Raw genomic sequence first — 14,517 nt, 5'->3', positions numbered from 1 at the left:
CTTCTCAACTTCACATCGTCAACTCTGTTTATTGTGCTGGTATTCGTCTGCGTTCCGGTGTATTTCCTATCAGTCTAATCGTCTACTTGTTTATGGAGGTATCGGAGCATTCCCTATATCTACAATGACAACGTATGCTTCATTATTGCCACCATCTACGCTCGATGCCATCCCATCTTTCTTAGCACAGTCTCTGATGAGAGAGGGTTGACTGTGTACCGCCTACATTCTCGTGTCGTCACAATGCCACTCTGTGTTCATGCTTACGAGATCCTCAGAACTTGGTGTTGATAGCGATCTGCCTGGCGTCCCTCCACTTTTCCGTCTCTCTCCACTGGGAATTACCTGCATCTCCCATTAACCTGTCTCGAACTGCTTTCCCAAAGGCAGGGGAAATTATGTTTTTTTTTAGAGCTTTGATTACAATATCTCAATTTTACTTTTTATTATTATTCAGGTTGGTCCATATAGGTTCAATCTGTGGGTTATGCCTCGTCAACTCGCACAGTTACAGCTTTGCTTTACATTGCAAATTGCTTTTTCCATCTACATGGCAGAACTCTGTGAAATACTAAAAGTTCTGTACTTTGCTGAAGTTCACACTTTGCAGAGAGTCCTCATTTATTCGGGTTCCTTCAGTGTGCTCCAGAGCCTGGAACCACTCTCTTCCGGACAACCTCTAGTGCAGTGAATTTTTCGACGGTTAACGTCCTTCACTGTCAGTGTGGGCATTAAAGGCAACGAAGCAGCTGCTGCTCTTGCCGAAGTCTGCTGATGGAGGCAGCTAAGTGCTTCCACCTTACATCGGCCAGGGACCTTCAGTTCTTTCCTCCTTGAGATTTAGCAGGATAGGGCAAAGGGGATCATTGGTGCATGAAGTTCCTCACAACGTTCCTCCGGCAGAGAAGGGATGATTCTAAATGAACTTCTCATTGGACACGGCCGTCTCATTTATTGTTATTTGCTGCAAGATCTGAACCCTCCACTCTGATGTTATTTTAAATGTTCGGCACATTATTATGGAACGCGCAGGTTTTAATGTCCTCAAAAGTTTCATCTCAAACAGCAATTCGTTACCAAAGTTTGCCCGAATACATATACTATATATAGCAGTAGAAATATTTATCAACTAGCAAGTCAGAGCAGGTTATGCGGGGTGGACGCTTAAAGATAGCATCTTCATCAGGCTACAACCGTTGAACCACCGGCACCATATAGTTTGCTTCATGTAGTACGCTGCCGCTACAAAGCGAAGGGAAAAGAGTTATGTTGCTCCTGCTGAAAACCTAGCTTGACATGTGCATTGACACATGGATTCCGATGAACATATTTAATTTCACTATATTCTCATGCCTCTTATTTAACTCTCATCGACATACGCGCAGCTTGGGGCCTAACTTGTGGGTGGGGGCAGAGGAGAACTTAGAGCTTAACAATGGAATGCAGAATCAACAAGTTTTCAAACCCATAAACATATCATCCACGACTATTTTTATAAATGACTGTTACATTTCAAAAATTATTTAAAAAATACTCATTACTTTGCTCCTCAGGTTCCAGGAGGTTAACAAAATTACTATGAACTTACATAAACCTGAAAATTTTGGTGGCGGGGAGCAAGTGCCCCCTTGCCACCTCCAAGTTACGCGTATGCTCATACACTTTTATAATTATTATAGACTTCAAACATTTCAAAGCATTTACGTTACAACAACCAGTGTATTTTTTCACTTTAATACAGGGTGGCGAGAAATTCAGCTCACTCAAACAGGCACACAATCACGCTAGGTCTGTCGTTTGTTAGGAGTATACCATGTTGTTAACCATTCTCCACAAAGCAAGATCTAATGGCACCGCCAACCTATTAGTGGATCACGAAATATCACTATCAGCGAACTCTTTTGATCTTTATTTCCTCATTACGTCGTTAGTTCCATGTGGAATGTGACTTACGTGCCACCCTATACTTCTACAATTCGAATTTTACGCTTTCCTTCTTACATTGAAATGTAACACATTTCAGCTACTGATACAATATGTGGATACGTAATAACCTTCTGATAAGGTTTTGTTGTAAAAAAAAGTATTCAACATAATATTCATGATCTTATTGTTCCTTAGATATCTAGATTTGCCCAACAGGTACGGTTTTGGCATTCTGGCCATACGTTACCCTGAAGTAGATGAACAACACCCCAAAAGATCATTTCTGTAGTAATTATTTCCGGGATCGACCCTAATTCCACCCTACTAGATTCTCTTGCGTCCACTCTAAACCCAGACAGGCAAATCTCGGCTGAAATTATAATTTCGAGTGAGATGCGAACCATTGTAGACTGTCTCTTAACTGGGGATCGAACCCAAAACCCCTTGTTTACGAGGTGCCATCTACCTCTATGCCATCGATGAGAGCGTGGTCTGTATATTCAATACGACTGGCAGAACGTTGGAAATTGATTGCGTTTAAGTTTCCAGAAAACATTAAGTGTCCAAATATGTTGTTCGAATTACTATTTCTCAAACGGTAAACTACTTACGTCTCCGTTGTGCGTCCATTGTATAGCTGGGGGTGGTTCGGGGCTGTGTTTCACTATGCAGGTCAGGTTGATCGTGCTCCCTTTATTGATATGCATATCAGGTCCTCCAAGGATACTCGTAATGGGCTCTGAAAGAGAAAGATAGCGGTGTGTGTAGTAGATGCATTGATAAATTCAAAATCTGTCAGTATACTTCGCGTGAATAACGAAAGTACACATATTCAATAATCAAAATCTAATTTACTCATAATTACAAATTGCAACTGTGCATAACACTGAGTTTATAGTTCATATGATAATTGCGAACAACGAGCAGAGTTTCATACAATTTAAAAGTTAACGTTGCAAGAATTAAAGCAGTTTATACTCCTTAATCTCTGATTTCACTTGAAATAATCTTTCACAAATTCAATTTGCAACCTTAATACAAGACATTACTTGAAAACCGGTCTTTCTACTAAACATAAACGAATCGAAATTAACAAATTTTACATTGGCATTGATACAGCGTTCATTATCTTAGCAGCCCCTTTTAATTTATAAACATATGTACAAGAGAAAATAAATAAATGCTTGTTTCTTGTGAGAGTTGAAGACAGTCACAAAATGGTAATAGTTAGGTAATTATTGTCCATTTTTGATGGAGGTAAGGGACCCGTCGCTAAATTATGAGGAACGTTTTCAATATTGTAAACGTCAATGTTATAAATATCATTAGGCTCTTTATACGAGGGTGAGTGAATAATTATACACAGTGAAGTTATATTTGGGTTTCTATTGGCAGCAATGTTGTTCCATCGCATGTATCACTAGGGGTGTTTTCTGTCACCCACTGCTGCATAGGTTTAAAGCTGCTTAGTCTATTGCATTGTTGCTGATGTGACGTTAAAAATATCGCTCCGTTTTCCATTTGCGCCAAAGGACAGCGTTCGGTTCGGTTATCCGCTTTTTGCGGTCTGAAGACGTATCAGGGACCGACATTCACCCAAGACTTTCAGCACAGCATGGAAACAATGTTTTGCCGCAATTGAGTGCCTACGAATGGACTGAAAAGTTCCATAATGGTCGCACATGTGGGAACCGTCGCCTTCTTCGTAACAATCCATTTGTAGACAAACAGTGCTGAATAGCCTCTGTGGATTTCGGCTCCTGATATACCTTCAGACAGTAAAAAATGTATAACTGAACTTTTGCGCTTTGGTGCAAATGGAAAGCCGAGTGTTATTGTTAACATCACAGAAAACATAATGCGACAGACCGAGCAACTTTAACTCTGCACAGAAGTGAGTCGCGGGGTGTAAGGGGTGACCTTCCACGTAGTACACCCAAATGTCAACCTCACTTCCACGTTAGTACACCCTTGACTGAACACTAACGAGGCTCTGGCGACTGGCCCCCAGACCAGTATAATTTTGTTTCTATTGTCCTGTTCTTTTGTCCTTATGTGTGCTGAGTGCCCCTTTACAGCCTCAGCTTTTAACAGAAGTCAGAACATTTTAAGATTTTTAATTATGCAACATTAGAGTTGTTCTTTGTAATAAGGGGCTGGCCCCCGTATAATGTGACGGGAGCAAAATAGCCTAAGTGCTGACGCTCCCACAATTTTAAAATCAAATTCAAATTCAAAGAAGTGAGTCGCATAGAACACACCTAGTGATGCATGCTGTCAACGAAGACACAAATATAACTGCAGTGCAGATAATTATTGTTGCGCCCTCGTATTATTATACATTTCATTGATTAATAGGAGCTGAAAACAATATGCATATTCAAATGTAAGAAAACAAATTTCATATCAGTGTTCAATGTTGATTAGTACTTCTAATACAATATTGATGCTTTGATGAATTGTTGATTTGCATACCAACACAAACATTGTTCTCGGCGCATCAACAACAAATAACCCTGCAGAAACGTGTAATTCGAATCTATGGTGTAACACTTGACTGCTTCTGGGAATCTTTGTGTGAAGGATATTTTGAAATACCAAACTACTTTATTTTCACATTACTTAGTACATAATTAAGGCAATTGACTTGTTATTTTTAGATCCAGTCTAACATGAATTCAGTTCAAATCCAATAATTTATTTTATTCTACATGTGTTCACCGTAATGCCTATTTGCAATAAATATTTTTTTTAAATCTATATTTTTCGCCTTACAACGACATGACTAGTTTCTGTGAGATAAGCGAAAAGTGAAGCTAGGATTGCAATATGACCTGATAGAACGTGGGAGGGGAGTGTGGAGGTAGGGACCCCACAAATTCACAATCTTGTGATCAGCACCACGCTCAGATCGACTTTGTCCCCGTCATTGCCCCAATTTGCCAATTCATTAGAGCTGCTTCTTTTGACCACAAACTGAACACTAAGTCAACTTTATGCACACATGAGCTAATCGGACTGTACTTATGTAAAGCAGGATTCCAACTACTAAAGTATGGGCTTCCAACTGGTACTTAAAAACGGAAACCATTATTACGAGACTGAAGAGTCAACCACTATGTTATCGGGGATATCTCGATAATGGATGAAAAACAGGCTGACCATAAATTTGAGAGCTTCTAAATTTCATCCCATTTTTAGTCCGAAAGCGAATCTAAACGTGAATATGCAAGTTATCATTTTTAGAGTTCCATAACATATTCAAAAGTACCTTAAAAACCTTTTACATGACTCTCTATGGGAAAACGCTTCACGGTAGATGCACAATTCCTATAACTGTTGTAACATCCATGGGGGTCCGGCAGTTGTGTGTAATGCAATTTTGGCGGCTTCAGAAAGAGTAGTGGACAGGGCTTGCATATTTAACACGACGGATTAATTTATAATCAAAGGCACGCGACGAGTTAGCAACGACTACCAACCACATAACGCAAAGAAAAGAAACGCATTTGCCTGCGTTTATCCCATCCCACCGCCACACACACGCACGCAGGCACTCACAATTTTGTGGCTTGGCTGTTGGAGACGGATTTCCAACTTGTCCACGTGCACGAACTCCTTCTGGCACGGAGTACTGTGGTGGAAACATGACGCCGTTATTCTGGAAATTTAGGTTGCGACATGTTGGCACGTGGAGGTTGTCTGTTTGCGGCAGAAGGTGGGCGCTAAAATGCGAAAATGATTCCAAAATATAAATCATGGATCCATCCAAGCGAAAACTCTTGAAAATCATTTGTAACATTATACTTGTGATTTGATTTTTTCTTCTCCTACTTTTGGCTATCGAGACGATGCTGATACTTAGATGAGATCGATAAGACGATATTTGTAAAGGAACAACAGGACGGGATTCAAACCAGGTAACTTCGATGGTCAGAGTTAAAGTCGATCACTTAGGGAGGGAGCTTTCAGACTTTTTTATTCACTTTGGTTCATTCCGGTGGCCATAACCACATGCGGAAGGATAAATTTTGTGTAAAATTTGATCTTTCATATTATTTTCTCGCTTTCTTTTTAGGGAAGGGAAAAATCTATAAATTTCACCTGCATTGGGTAGATGCCACCTTTCTACTGCAAATACGCGTAGTTCTGCTACGATATGTGTCATGCATTACTGCAAGTTTGAAAAACGCGCGCCTAGAAACCTACCGTCCGCAGAGGCTTACAGGTGAGAGAGGCTACCGTCTGTACCTTCCTTCATGGTACACTCCTGCTCAAATAAAGTGGCACATTTTATAAGGTCGAATAATTGAAGTACGTGCCCCTCTATATGAACAGAAGTGTACATACAGCTTCCGACACTATGAACCGTTATGTCATTCAAGAAAGAAACTATTATTGTCCGTTTCCACTAGCCAGATTTCGTATTCACGGAACGAAACACCGAATATTACGTTGCGAAGATTATGAATCGAACACCGTACCCGTTTGTGTAAGTTTTTCAAATAATTTTTATATTGATAGATTGTTTTGGTGATTTAAGTCCACTTTATGCATAGTGAAACTAATCGGGACTCAACATACTGTTTAAAGCGGGATCCGAACCACTATGTGCCTCCACCGGGCATCGAACCCTGGACCCGTTGATTACAAGACGACGATGCTGCCACTGCGCCATCGGGGAGGCCAAATGGTTCTTAGCCTATAGTAAGGACGCTTCAGTACATAGGTTATTTTTGCCAGTCACGCAAAACGAGGTTTAACCTCTTAACTAAAAGAAAATTATGTAGAGGCCCCTAACAAAAGTCTTTAAAACTTCCTTAGTCAGTTATTAAAACTACCTCGTTCATTACTTAACAAGAATTGAAACTATGTTGTCTCCTAGGACTAAAATATCCTTACCTACGTTAAAAGCTAAAACTATAGGGTGAGGCAAAAGTCCGGCCTCCCCCTTTTGATTTGAAAATGACTTGAGGGAGGGCGATGAAATTTCGGCACACTAGATGGTGCTAGTGTGTATCATGGCGGCTATCTTGAAAGCCGCCATCTTGGAATTGCATCCAAATTTTCAAATGGGAGGGGGGTCATGCAGCATATCATTTTACATCTGCATTTTCTCAGAAATAAGAATATGCAGTTATTTTCCCCCTAACTTTAATTTGTATAATGGGCACACAGGAAAAACAAATGACATCACAATCCCACAAAGGATTTATCCTGGTCTTGGGTCCAGCCGTCAGAGCCTCGTTGGCCTGCAATAAGCAGTTACCGGGGGTTTCGGTAAGGAGTCACATGATCTAACCAGGAAGCAAACTTGGATAATGAACGGATATATGGGAAATTCAACAAAGCAGGATGAGCTAAGAAGGAAAAAAACAGATAGTGCATGTAGATTGGAAAATCTCCGTCACGTTCCTTCCGACATGCCAGAAGTAATGTGTAATCTCGAAGACCAATTTCTTGTCCCCAAGACACAGGACAAGATCGTCACCCTCTGACAAGCCAATGAAAACTGAAAAGTTGGTAGTAGGGGGAGGAAGAATCAAAACTTATAATTACATTCAACGAGAGATGGAACTTTCCACGGAAAACTTTCCTTGGAAATCGATTCCGTGCGGCTACGGCTGCAAACATGTCTGCAGTCGGGAGATATGCAACGCCGGCGGTCAATTGGGGTAGCGACTAGAGATTATCAAACTCAAACAAATTGCTGGAACTTCAGAGCGACTTGGTACTCGACGCGGTGAGAAGGATGCAAAGTTTCTCAGACGCAGAAATCGCCCTCTCAGGAGCTCTTAAAGGTGGTGAGAGTTAACTAGCTTTTGTTTTCGGTATGGGTATCTCGGTATGAAACTTCCAGAGTTCATGCCTGCATCAAATCTTTGCACGAGTTAGATGACCCAATCACATATTCATGTTGCGAGCTACGTTTCCGTCACAGTCTTGCTGAAAAAGCTTTGTTGCTTGTCATGAAGTGGCATTAATTTTTCTATTTTATTATACTTGTTGCGACTCCAGACGCCAGAGCCTCGTTAGTCTGCTAAATGCAGCCCAGGGTGTACTTCGCGGAAGGAGAAGTTGATACTTGGGTACCTTGCGAGAAGTTCGCCCCTCCAGGGATTCGAACCCGGCCAGTCAGACGTCCTACCGACGTTGTTCTGCCAGTGTCAGAAATTATAAAAATTAACTTGAAGATTATTTACCCGGTAAGAGGAAATGGTGCTGAATTTTGACCGTAGGTGGCACGAATGACACATATTACTGAAACTGTAGCTCTAGCACGTTTTCTTCAATAAATCTAATCATTTATCAAACGTGTGTTACTTACGTACGTGTCAAACTATAACATCTGTGACACCCGTCGAACAAATTTGTATGCACATCGCGCTACGACGCCACGAGTGTCGGGTTCGAATCCCGGCCTGGATGTTTGTGAGTGTCAATTCATCAATTTCATCATGTCATCACTCATCCCTATCTTCGCAAATAACAAAAAGTGACACAAAAATCGAAGTAAAATAAACCAAATCAATCAATACATTTGTACAGTGTGAGCCATATATTATGATATTCGTGAAAGAAAATGCAGTAATCAATGTAGAAACTGTATTGAACATAAGATACGGTATGAGTTCGTTATATCGGAGACACTTTAATATCGGATATTTTGTGTTTCGTATGGTTCGTACTTACCAATTGTGTATTGCGGAACATATTTGAAGGTGCCATTAAGGTTTTCACGCGATTACAAACATTTTTTACACTAAAATAAGCCATTTCTCGAAGTGTTACGGAACGCACGTCACGGGGCGAACCCCACAAACCATTCACGGATAGCCCCAAAAACCACTCACGCATAGCCCCAAAAACCATTTGGGATCGTATAACCATCCACGAATAGCCCCAAAAACCATTCCCGGATAGCCCCACGGACCATTCACAGAAGGTTAGGTTAGGTTCAGTTAGGTTAGGCAAACATAGTTTAAAAACTGCGTGGTTACGTTTTCGCTTAAATTGAAGCAACGGGAATTGATTTCCGGCTGAAATAGATTGAAAGATGAAAGAAAATACCTAGAAGAACTTCGACAATGCAAAGAAACTGATTTCCGTAAGTAGTTTCTCCTGTAAATTTGAAGAAAAGTGTCTCCGATATAACGAACTGTTAACTAAGATACATTAAAGAGTGAAATACAGCAAGCATACATATGAGATAAATTTCAATACAACTCTCAATAGTGTAACTTCTCGGTATGTTGACTATCATTCTCGGTGCACAGCCGGATTCGGCATTTCGGGAGTGATTTTTCTAAAGACACGAAATAATTTCTCTTTTCAAGTCCTCAACTGAAGCATTCGGAAGGAGCTCTATAGAAAAAACTGACTCCTAAACACAGTATTGAGAATTACTGACCTCTATCGGAAAACAGACCAATTTTTAACGGGCAACGCATGTGATGAGGATTAACATTTCTCTCAGCCTACGACAACGCTTTACGTCAAATTCGTTTGTGAATAATATGATATTGCCCTAATCAAATCCTATCCAAAATCATTAAGGCTCAGCTGGGCCTTTGGCCGACACAACTGCAGCTGCTTTCGAATCTTCTTCTCTTTTCTGTAAATCGTTATGACATTCCAAAATCTAAAAAAAATCATGTGAATCTTCGTGTGGTTTGCTTTGCTATGCCTGTATGTTCTTTCAATAGTTTCGTAGTTACGTAGTTATTAAACTATTGCTAATTAAATAGGTATTGATAATAAAACAGCTGCCAGGGCATCGGCCAAAGGTCCAGCCGAGTCATAAGAAAACAGCAACAACTTTATTGAAAATTGGACCATTTCACATGGAATCACCCTGTATTCAATCCGTTCTATTTTTCCTTAAGGAAATCTTATCTTTATCGTGGGGGAACATCTTTTTAAAGTTACTCTTCATTCCATCGGCTTTAACAATATGTTAAAAGCCGGAGAAATGTCACCTGCGCCAAAAAAAATATTCCCACCGCAGACAGCGAGACAGTCGATATTCCCATCTTCTATATCCCCCATTGTTGTCCCATTTATGTACTGTCGAGTTACGGCCGGTGCGAGATCGGAGAAGTTAAAAGAGTTATGAAATTCTACCGCCACGCCTGTAATAAATGGCTTCACGACCATCCGACAACGCGTGGGATAAAGCGAAATGTCCCTCCCCAGACACGGGTAACATAATTCTAATTTCCTTCTTCTCTTCTTTTTTCCCACAGCCTCTCTTAGGACGTCGTCGGGATAGATGCTGTTCTTTTCGTCTTCTTCGAAGCCATCCGCGAACCAGTTATTATCCCATTACTTCGATCAATACCAGTTTTTTTCGGCACCTGAGTCTTCTCCCCTTAACCAATGGCACTAAAAGATTGGCATTCAAATTTTATGGCGGGATCTCCTTGTCCCCACGGTTGGTTTTCTGAAAAGCCGAAAGAGGTTTTCCCTTTTTTGTTGTAAAAAAAAAGTGTGCCAGCCAATTGCCATGGCAGAATGGCCATTCTACGTGATAACTTTCACTGCCAAAAAAGGTCTACAAAAGAGTAGCATTACGAGTCCATTGGAAATGTACGATGTCCATTTACGAGAGCCAAGATGGTGTATTTCTCTCGCCTCTTGCAAACCTCGCAAGGAAACCACTTTCGCATCAGTCTGTTTGTTTATAATGATTGGAGACATCTTCGGGATGTTTCTCTTCGTTAAAAGTTCCAAGAAATAATTGTTAACGATACTGTACAGTCACAGACACTTCTGGGTTGCAACACTGCCATTGACTTTCAATGGGAATGTTCCAACCCAGAAATGTCCTTGACTGTACACTGTAAAAAGTGAAGAAGGTTCCCACGACATTTTGGTCAACGTTTAGCCTCAGCTGAATTAGATTAATTTACATCGCTTTTTTGTCACTTTTGGATAATCACGACGATGGGGATGAATAGTGACAATGGGATGGATGAAGGAACAAACACAAACATCGACCTCCGTGGCGTAGTGGTTAGCAAAGAGCGCTAACACGTCAAAGGTACAAGGTTCGAATCACGGACTGGCCGTGTATGGTCTTTGTGGGAGTGTCCCTTCATCCATTTCATCATACCAACTCTCTTCCTCATCTTCACGATTAGCCAAAAGTGTCAGAAAAGCAATAAATTAACCAAATCAACAACAAACACACATGGACGACACAACACAATTCCTAAGGTGGATTATCCTGGCTGTAGGTCAAGGCGCCAGAGCCTCATTAGTCTGCAAATTGCAGTCCACTGTGTACTACCAGTAAGACAGGTTGACATTCGTTTGCCTTCCGGGTGAACCACCCCTAAATTGTTGTAATCACCACCATTTAACACCAGTATTTTGTCACTGTATTTATCAAACACTGTATCAATTATTGTATTTATCAGTGTATGAGACGACCGATGTTCCTTGAAAATAATAGGCGCACTGAAATAGGCTTCACAGTGGCTGCATTTTCGTTCGGAAGGCGGAAAATCCTGAGAGTTATGCAACTAATGTTACTATAAAGCAAGGTTGGTTGCATACTACTAAGTATAAAATCTCAAAAATCCTATTCTGCTTGTGGATCGCAACCCTGTTCGTTTCAGAAGACTTGCATTTCATTTATTTGTTCGTTTCCTAGCAAAGAACGAAGAGAACGAATAAAGACAAATGATCTTATAGCAACAGACTCCCAAATGTTTATGTAGATTCGTTTCCTAACAATGAACTGTTAAGTTAATTGCTTTATACAACTTCTCTCCCACTAAAAGACTCTAGTTTTCTTGGTTGAGTCATGTGCTAGCAACGAATTCTATACTTAATTGAAAATAACTACCTATTATATAATAAATTAAGGTCACCAATCTCTTAGCAACAGACTCTTAATTATTTCCGTTGATTCGATTCCTAACGATGATCTGTTGAGATAATTGTGTTTTACAACTCGTTTCCCACTAACATATACACCAGATTGCTTATTTGAATCGTCTCCTTGCAACGAACTCTACACTTAATTGTTAAAGACTACTTTATTCAAATAAACGTACTTGCAAATCATTTCATTGGTTCTTTTCTAGCGAGGAACATTGAAGACAATGGTGTTGGACAACAGAATCCCTATTATTTCCTTTGATTCATTTCCTAGCAATGGCTTGCTACGATAATTGATTTATGCAACTCGTCTCCGCTAGTCTAGTCTATTAGCTTATTTCAATCATCACATAACAATGAACTCTTTACTTAATTGTTAAAGACTACTTGTATCAAATAAGCGGGCTTGAAATTAATTTATTTGAATCGCTTCCCAGGAACGAACACCGAATACAATGTTCTAAACCAACTAGTCTTCTAGCAACAGACTCCAAATTCTTCCCTTTGAATCGTTTCCTAACAATAAACTGTTAAGGTAATTCTTCGTCACCATTCACCTCTCTACGTCACTTCATTCCACTCTTCATTCCAGCTCGTGCTGTCTCTTATTACAGTTCCTCCCTCCTCATTCTATCCAAATACACCAAAGTTTTATACAACTCGTCTCAAACAGAATTCAGTTTGATTTGTTGAATCGTGTTCTAGCAATGAACTTTATACATAACTGTTAAATCTACTTATTTCAAATAAGTGGACTTAAAATTCATATTTTTGGTTTGAGTTGAGTTGGTATTTTAAGTCCACTTTATGCACAGTAAGGCTAATCGGGACTGGACCTACAATTTAAAGTGGGACCCGAAACACTTGTGCCTCCACCGGTGCCTCCCTTGATTACAAGGCAATGACGCTACCACTGCGCCATGGGGGAGGCCCAAAATTCATATTTTGAATTGTTTCGTAGCAAGAGCACTGAACATAATTAACTAAGGCTCGTTATCTAGCTATTCATTCCTTTATTTGGAACCTAAGAGCTTTTATGCCGTTTTTTGTCCATAACAATACACATATAAAATGTACACAATTGTTTTACATTAAAATTATCAGTCTTTCCGCCCTATTTTACAGATATTAGATTTTTTTAAAAAAAAGAACACTTTGCCTTTTACAATTGTATGTTACACTTCTTTAAAAATGATAAAAAACTGTAACCAATCCGCACATCTGGATTAACAACTAAACTTAACAAATTTGTTGGAAACTGAACCTTTAGATTATTTAAAGTTCTATACAAGATATTTCTCTCTCTATTATATTTTGAGCATTCCAGTATTATATGTTGTGCATCTGCACTTTCCCAGCCACATTCACATTTCTTATTGTTCGTTTTTCCAATTTTGGATAAATGTTCCCTATTACACAAATGGCCCGTTCTCAGTCTATTAATTAATACAATTACATTTCTTGTAGCACTTACATGATGAAACCATGGTTTGTGTGTTTTGAATTCAGCAAATAGTCTGTATGATCATCTCATCTTCCTCAGATGTAGTGTATATATATATATATATATATATATATATATATATATATATATATTTATCCGACAACCAATGTGACTACCGTCAATTTGAAAATTCCATTTAAAGTGACGACCGGGTGTTTAGAACGACCGTATACGGTTGCCATGAAGGCATCCCTGCTTATCGTTTTCCTGATACTCGAGAGAGTGTAATGAACTGTCGTTGGAAATACGTCATTGATGCCACAATGATAGTAGAATGTCAAAATTGTGAAATTTTGAAGTAATAGTACAATAAACTGTCATCGAAAATTCGACCATGTTGCCACATTGGTAGCAGAATGTCTGGATTGTATATTTTTTTAGTTCACGGTTCCTCCGCTTGGAGCGCGACAGTCGGTCGCTGTATATGTTGATTTTATACACTTTGTTCATAGTTTCATTAAAGTGGCAACCGAAAACAAAGTTGGTAGCATTGGATAAACCACGTGAGCGTTCGTATACATTTCTTTCAGACTACCGAGCACACGGTCCACCAACGCGAAGAAGCAGGAGTGATATTTAATGTGAATGCTTTGTCTTGCTTGCAGCGTTCCGACAAGGAAAACGAAGAAGTACAAACTCAAATAAAACTATGGTAAGTTGAAGTTTCAGTAACTTTATTTAAATAGCATACTATTGCACGTACGTAAGTAACTAGAATATTCTCAATTCAGACAAAATATGAGGTTATCAAGCTAAAATCGGTGTTACTTTGTGTGTATGTGTGTGGGGAGGAGGGGGAGGCCGAAATTATTAGCGTAAGATTGTGGAGATTTTAATTTAAATCTACTGCAGTGAGATCGGACTTTTGTATGTTCCACGTTTAAAATTAAATCAAATCAATGATTTCATGCGCAGATTGCAAACATCGTTTTTTTTTGTTTTTTTTTAAAAAAAAACGGAAACGAACAAATACATCAGAAAGCCAAGGTACATGTTCTGTTCCTACAAATCTGTCACTCATTATTTGATAAGCCTTTGTTCTCATATTTTTAGGGCTGCTTTTTCTTGTCCTATTTTGTCAGCGGCTGGAAAGCTTTATTTCTGCATAAAAAATAAGAAATAGAAGAGCCGTCTATTAGTAGCCTGAATGCTCATGAAATTAATTTATTTCATGATCTGTGTACGAAGTAATCTCTAAG

The 14,517-nt window shown here is 39.5% G+C and overlaps 1 protein-coding gene across 1 annotated transcript in view; it reads right to left on the bottom strand.

Moving 5' to 3' along the window:
• LOC145994662 (zwei Ig domain protein zig-8-like) overlaps positions 1–14,517 on the bottom strand; it is a 621,183-nt gene that overhangs the window by 36,943 nt on the left and 569,723 nt on the right. Inside the window, exon 4 of the mRNA XM_083130785.1 lies at positions 2,538–2,665. Within this exon, the coding sequence (XP_082986911.1) occupies positions 2,538–2,665 (128 nt within the window). The remainder of the gene's footprint in view (positions 1–2,537; positions 2,666–14,517) is intronic.

Source organism: Lepisma saccharinum, chromosome 11 (genome assembly GCF_977018435.1).
Source record: "Lepisma saccharinum chromosome 11, izLepSacc3.1, whole genome shotgun sequence".
In the NCBI taxonomy this organism is placed as follows: Eukaryota; Metazoa; Arthropoda; class Insecta; order Zygentoma; family Lepismatidae; genus Lepisma; species Lepisma saccharinum.
This window is presented reverse-complemented; position numbering and strand designations above follow the sequence as displayed.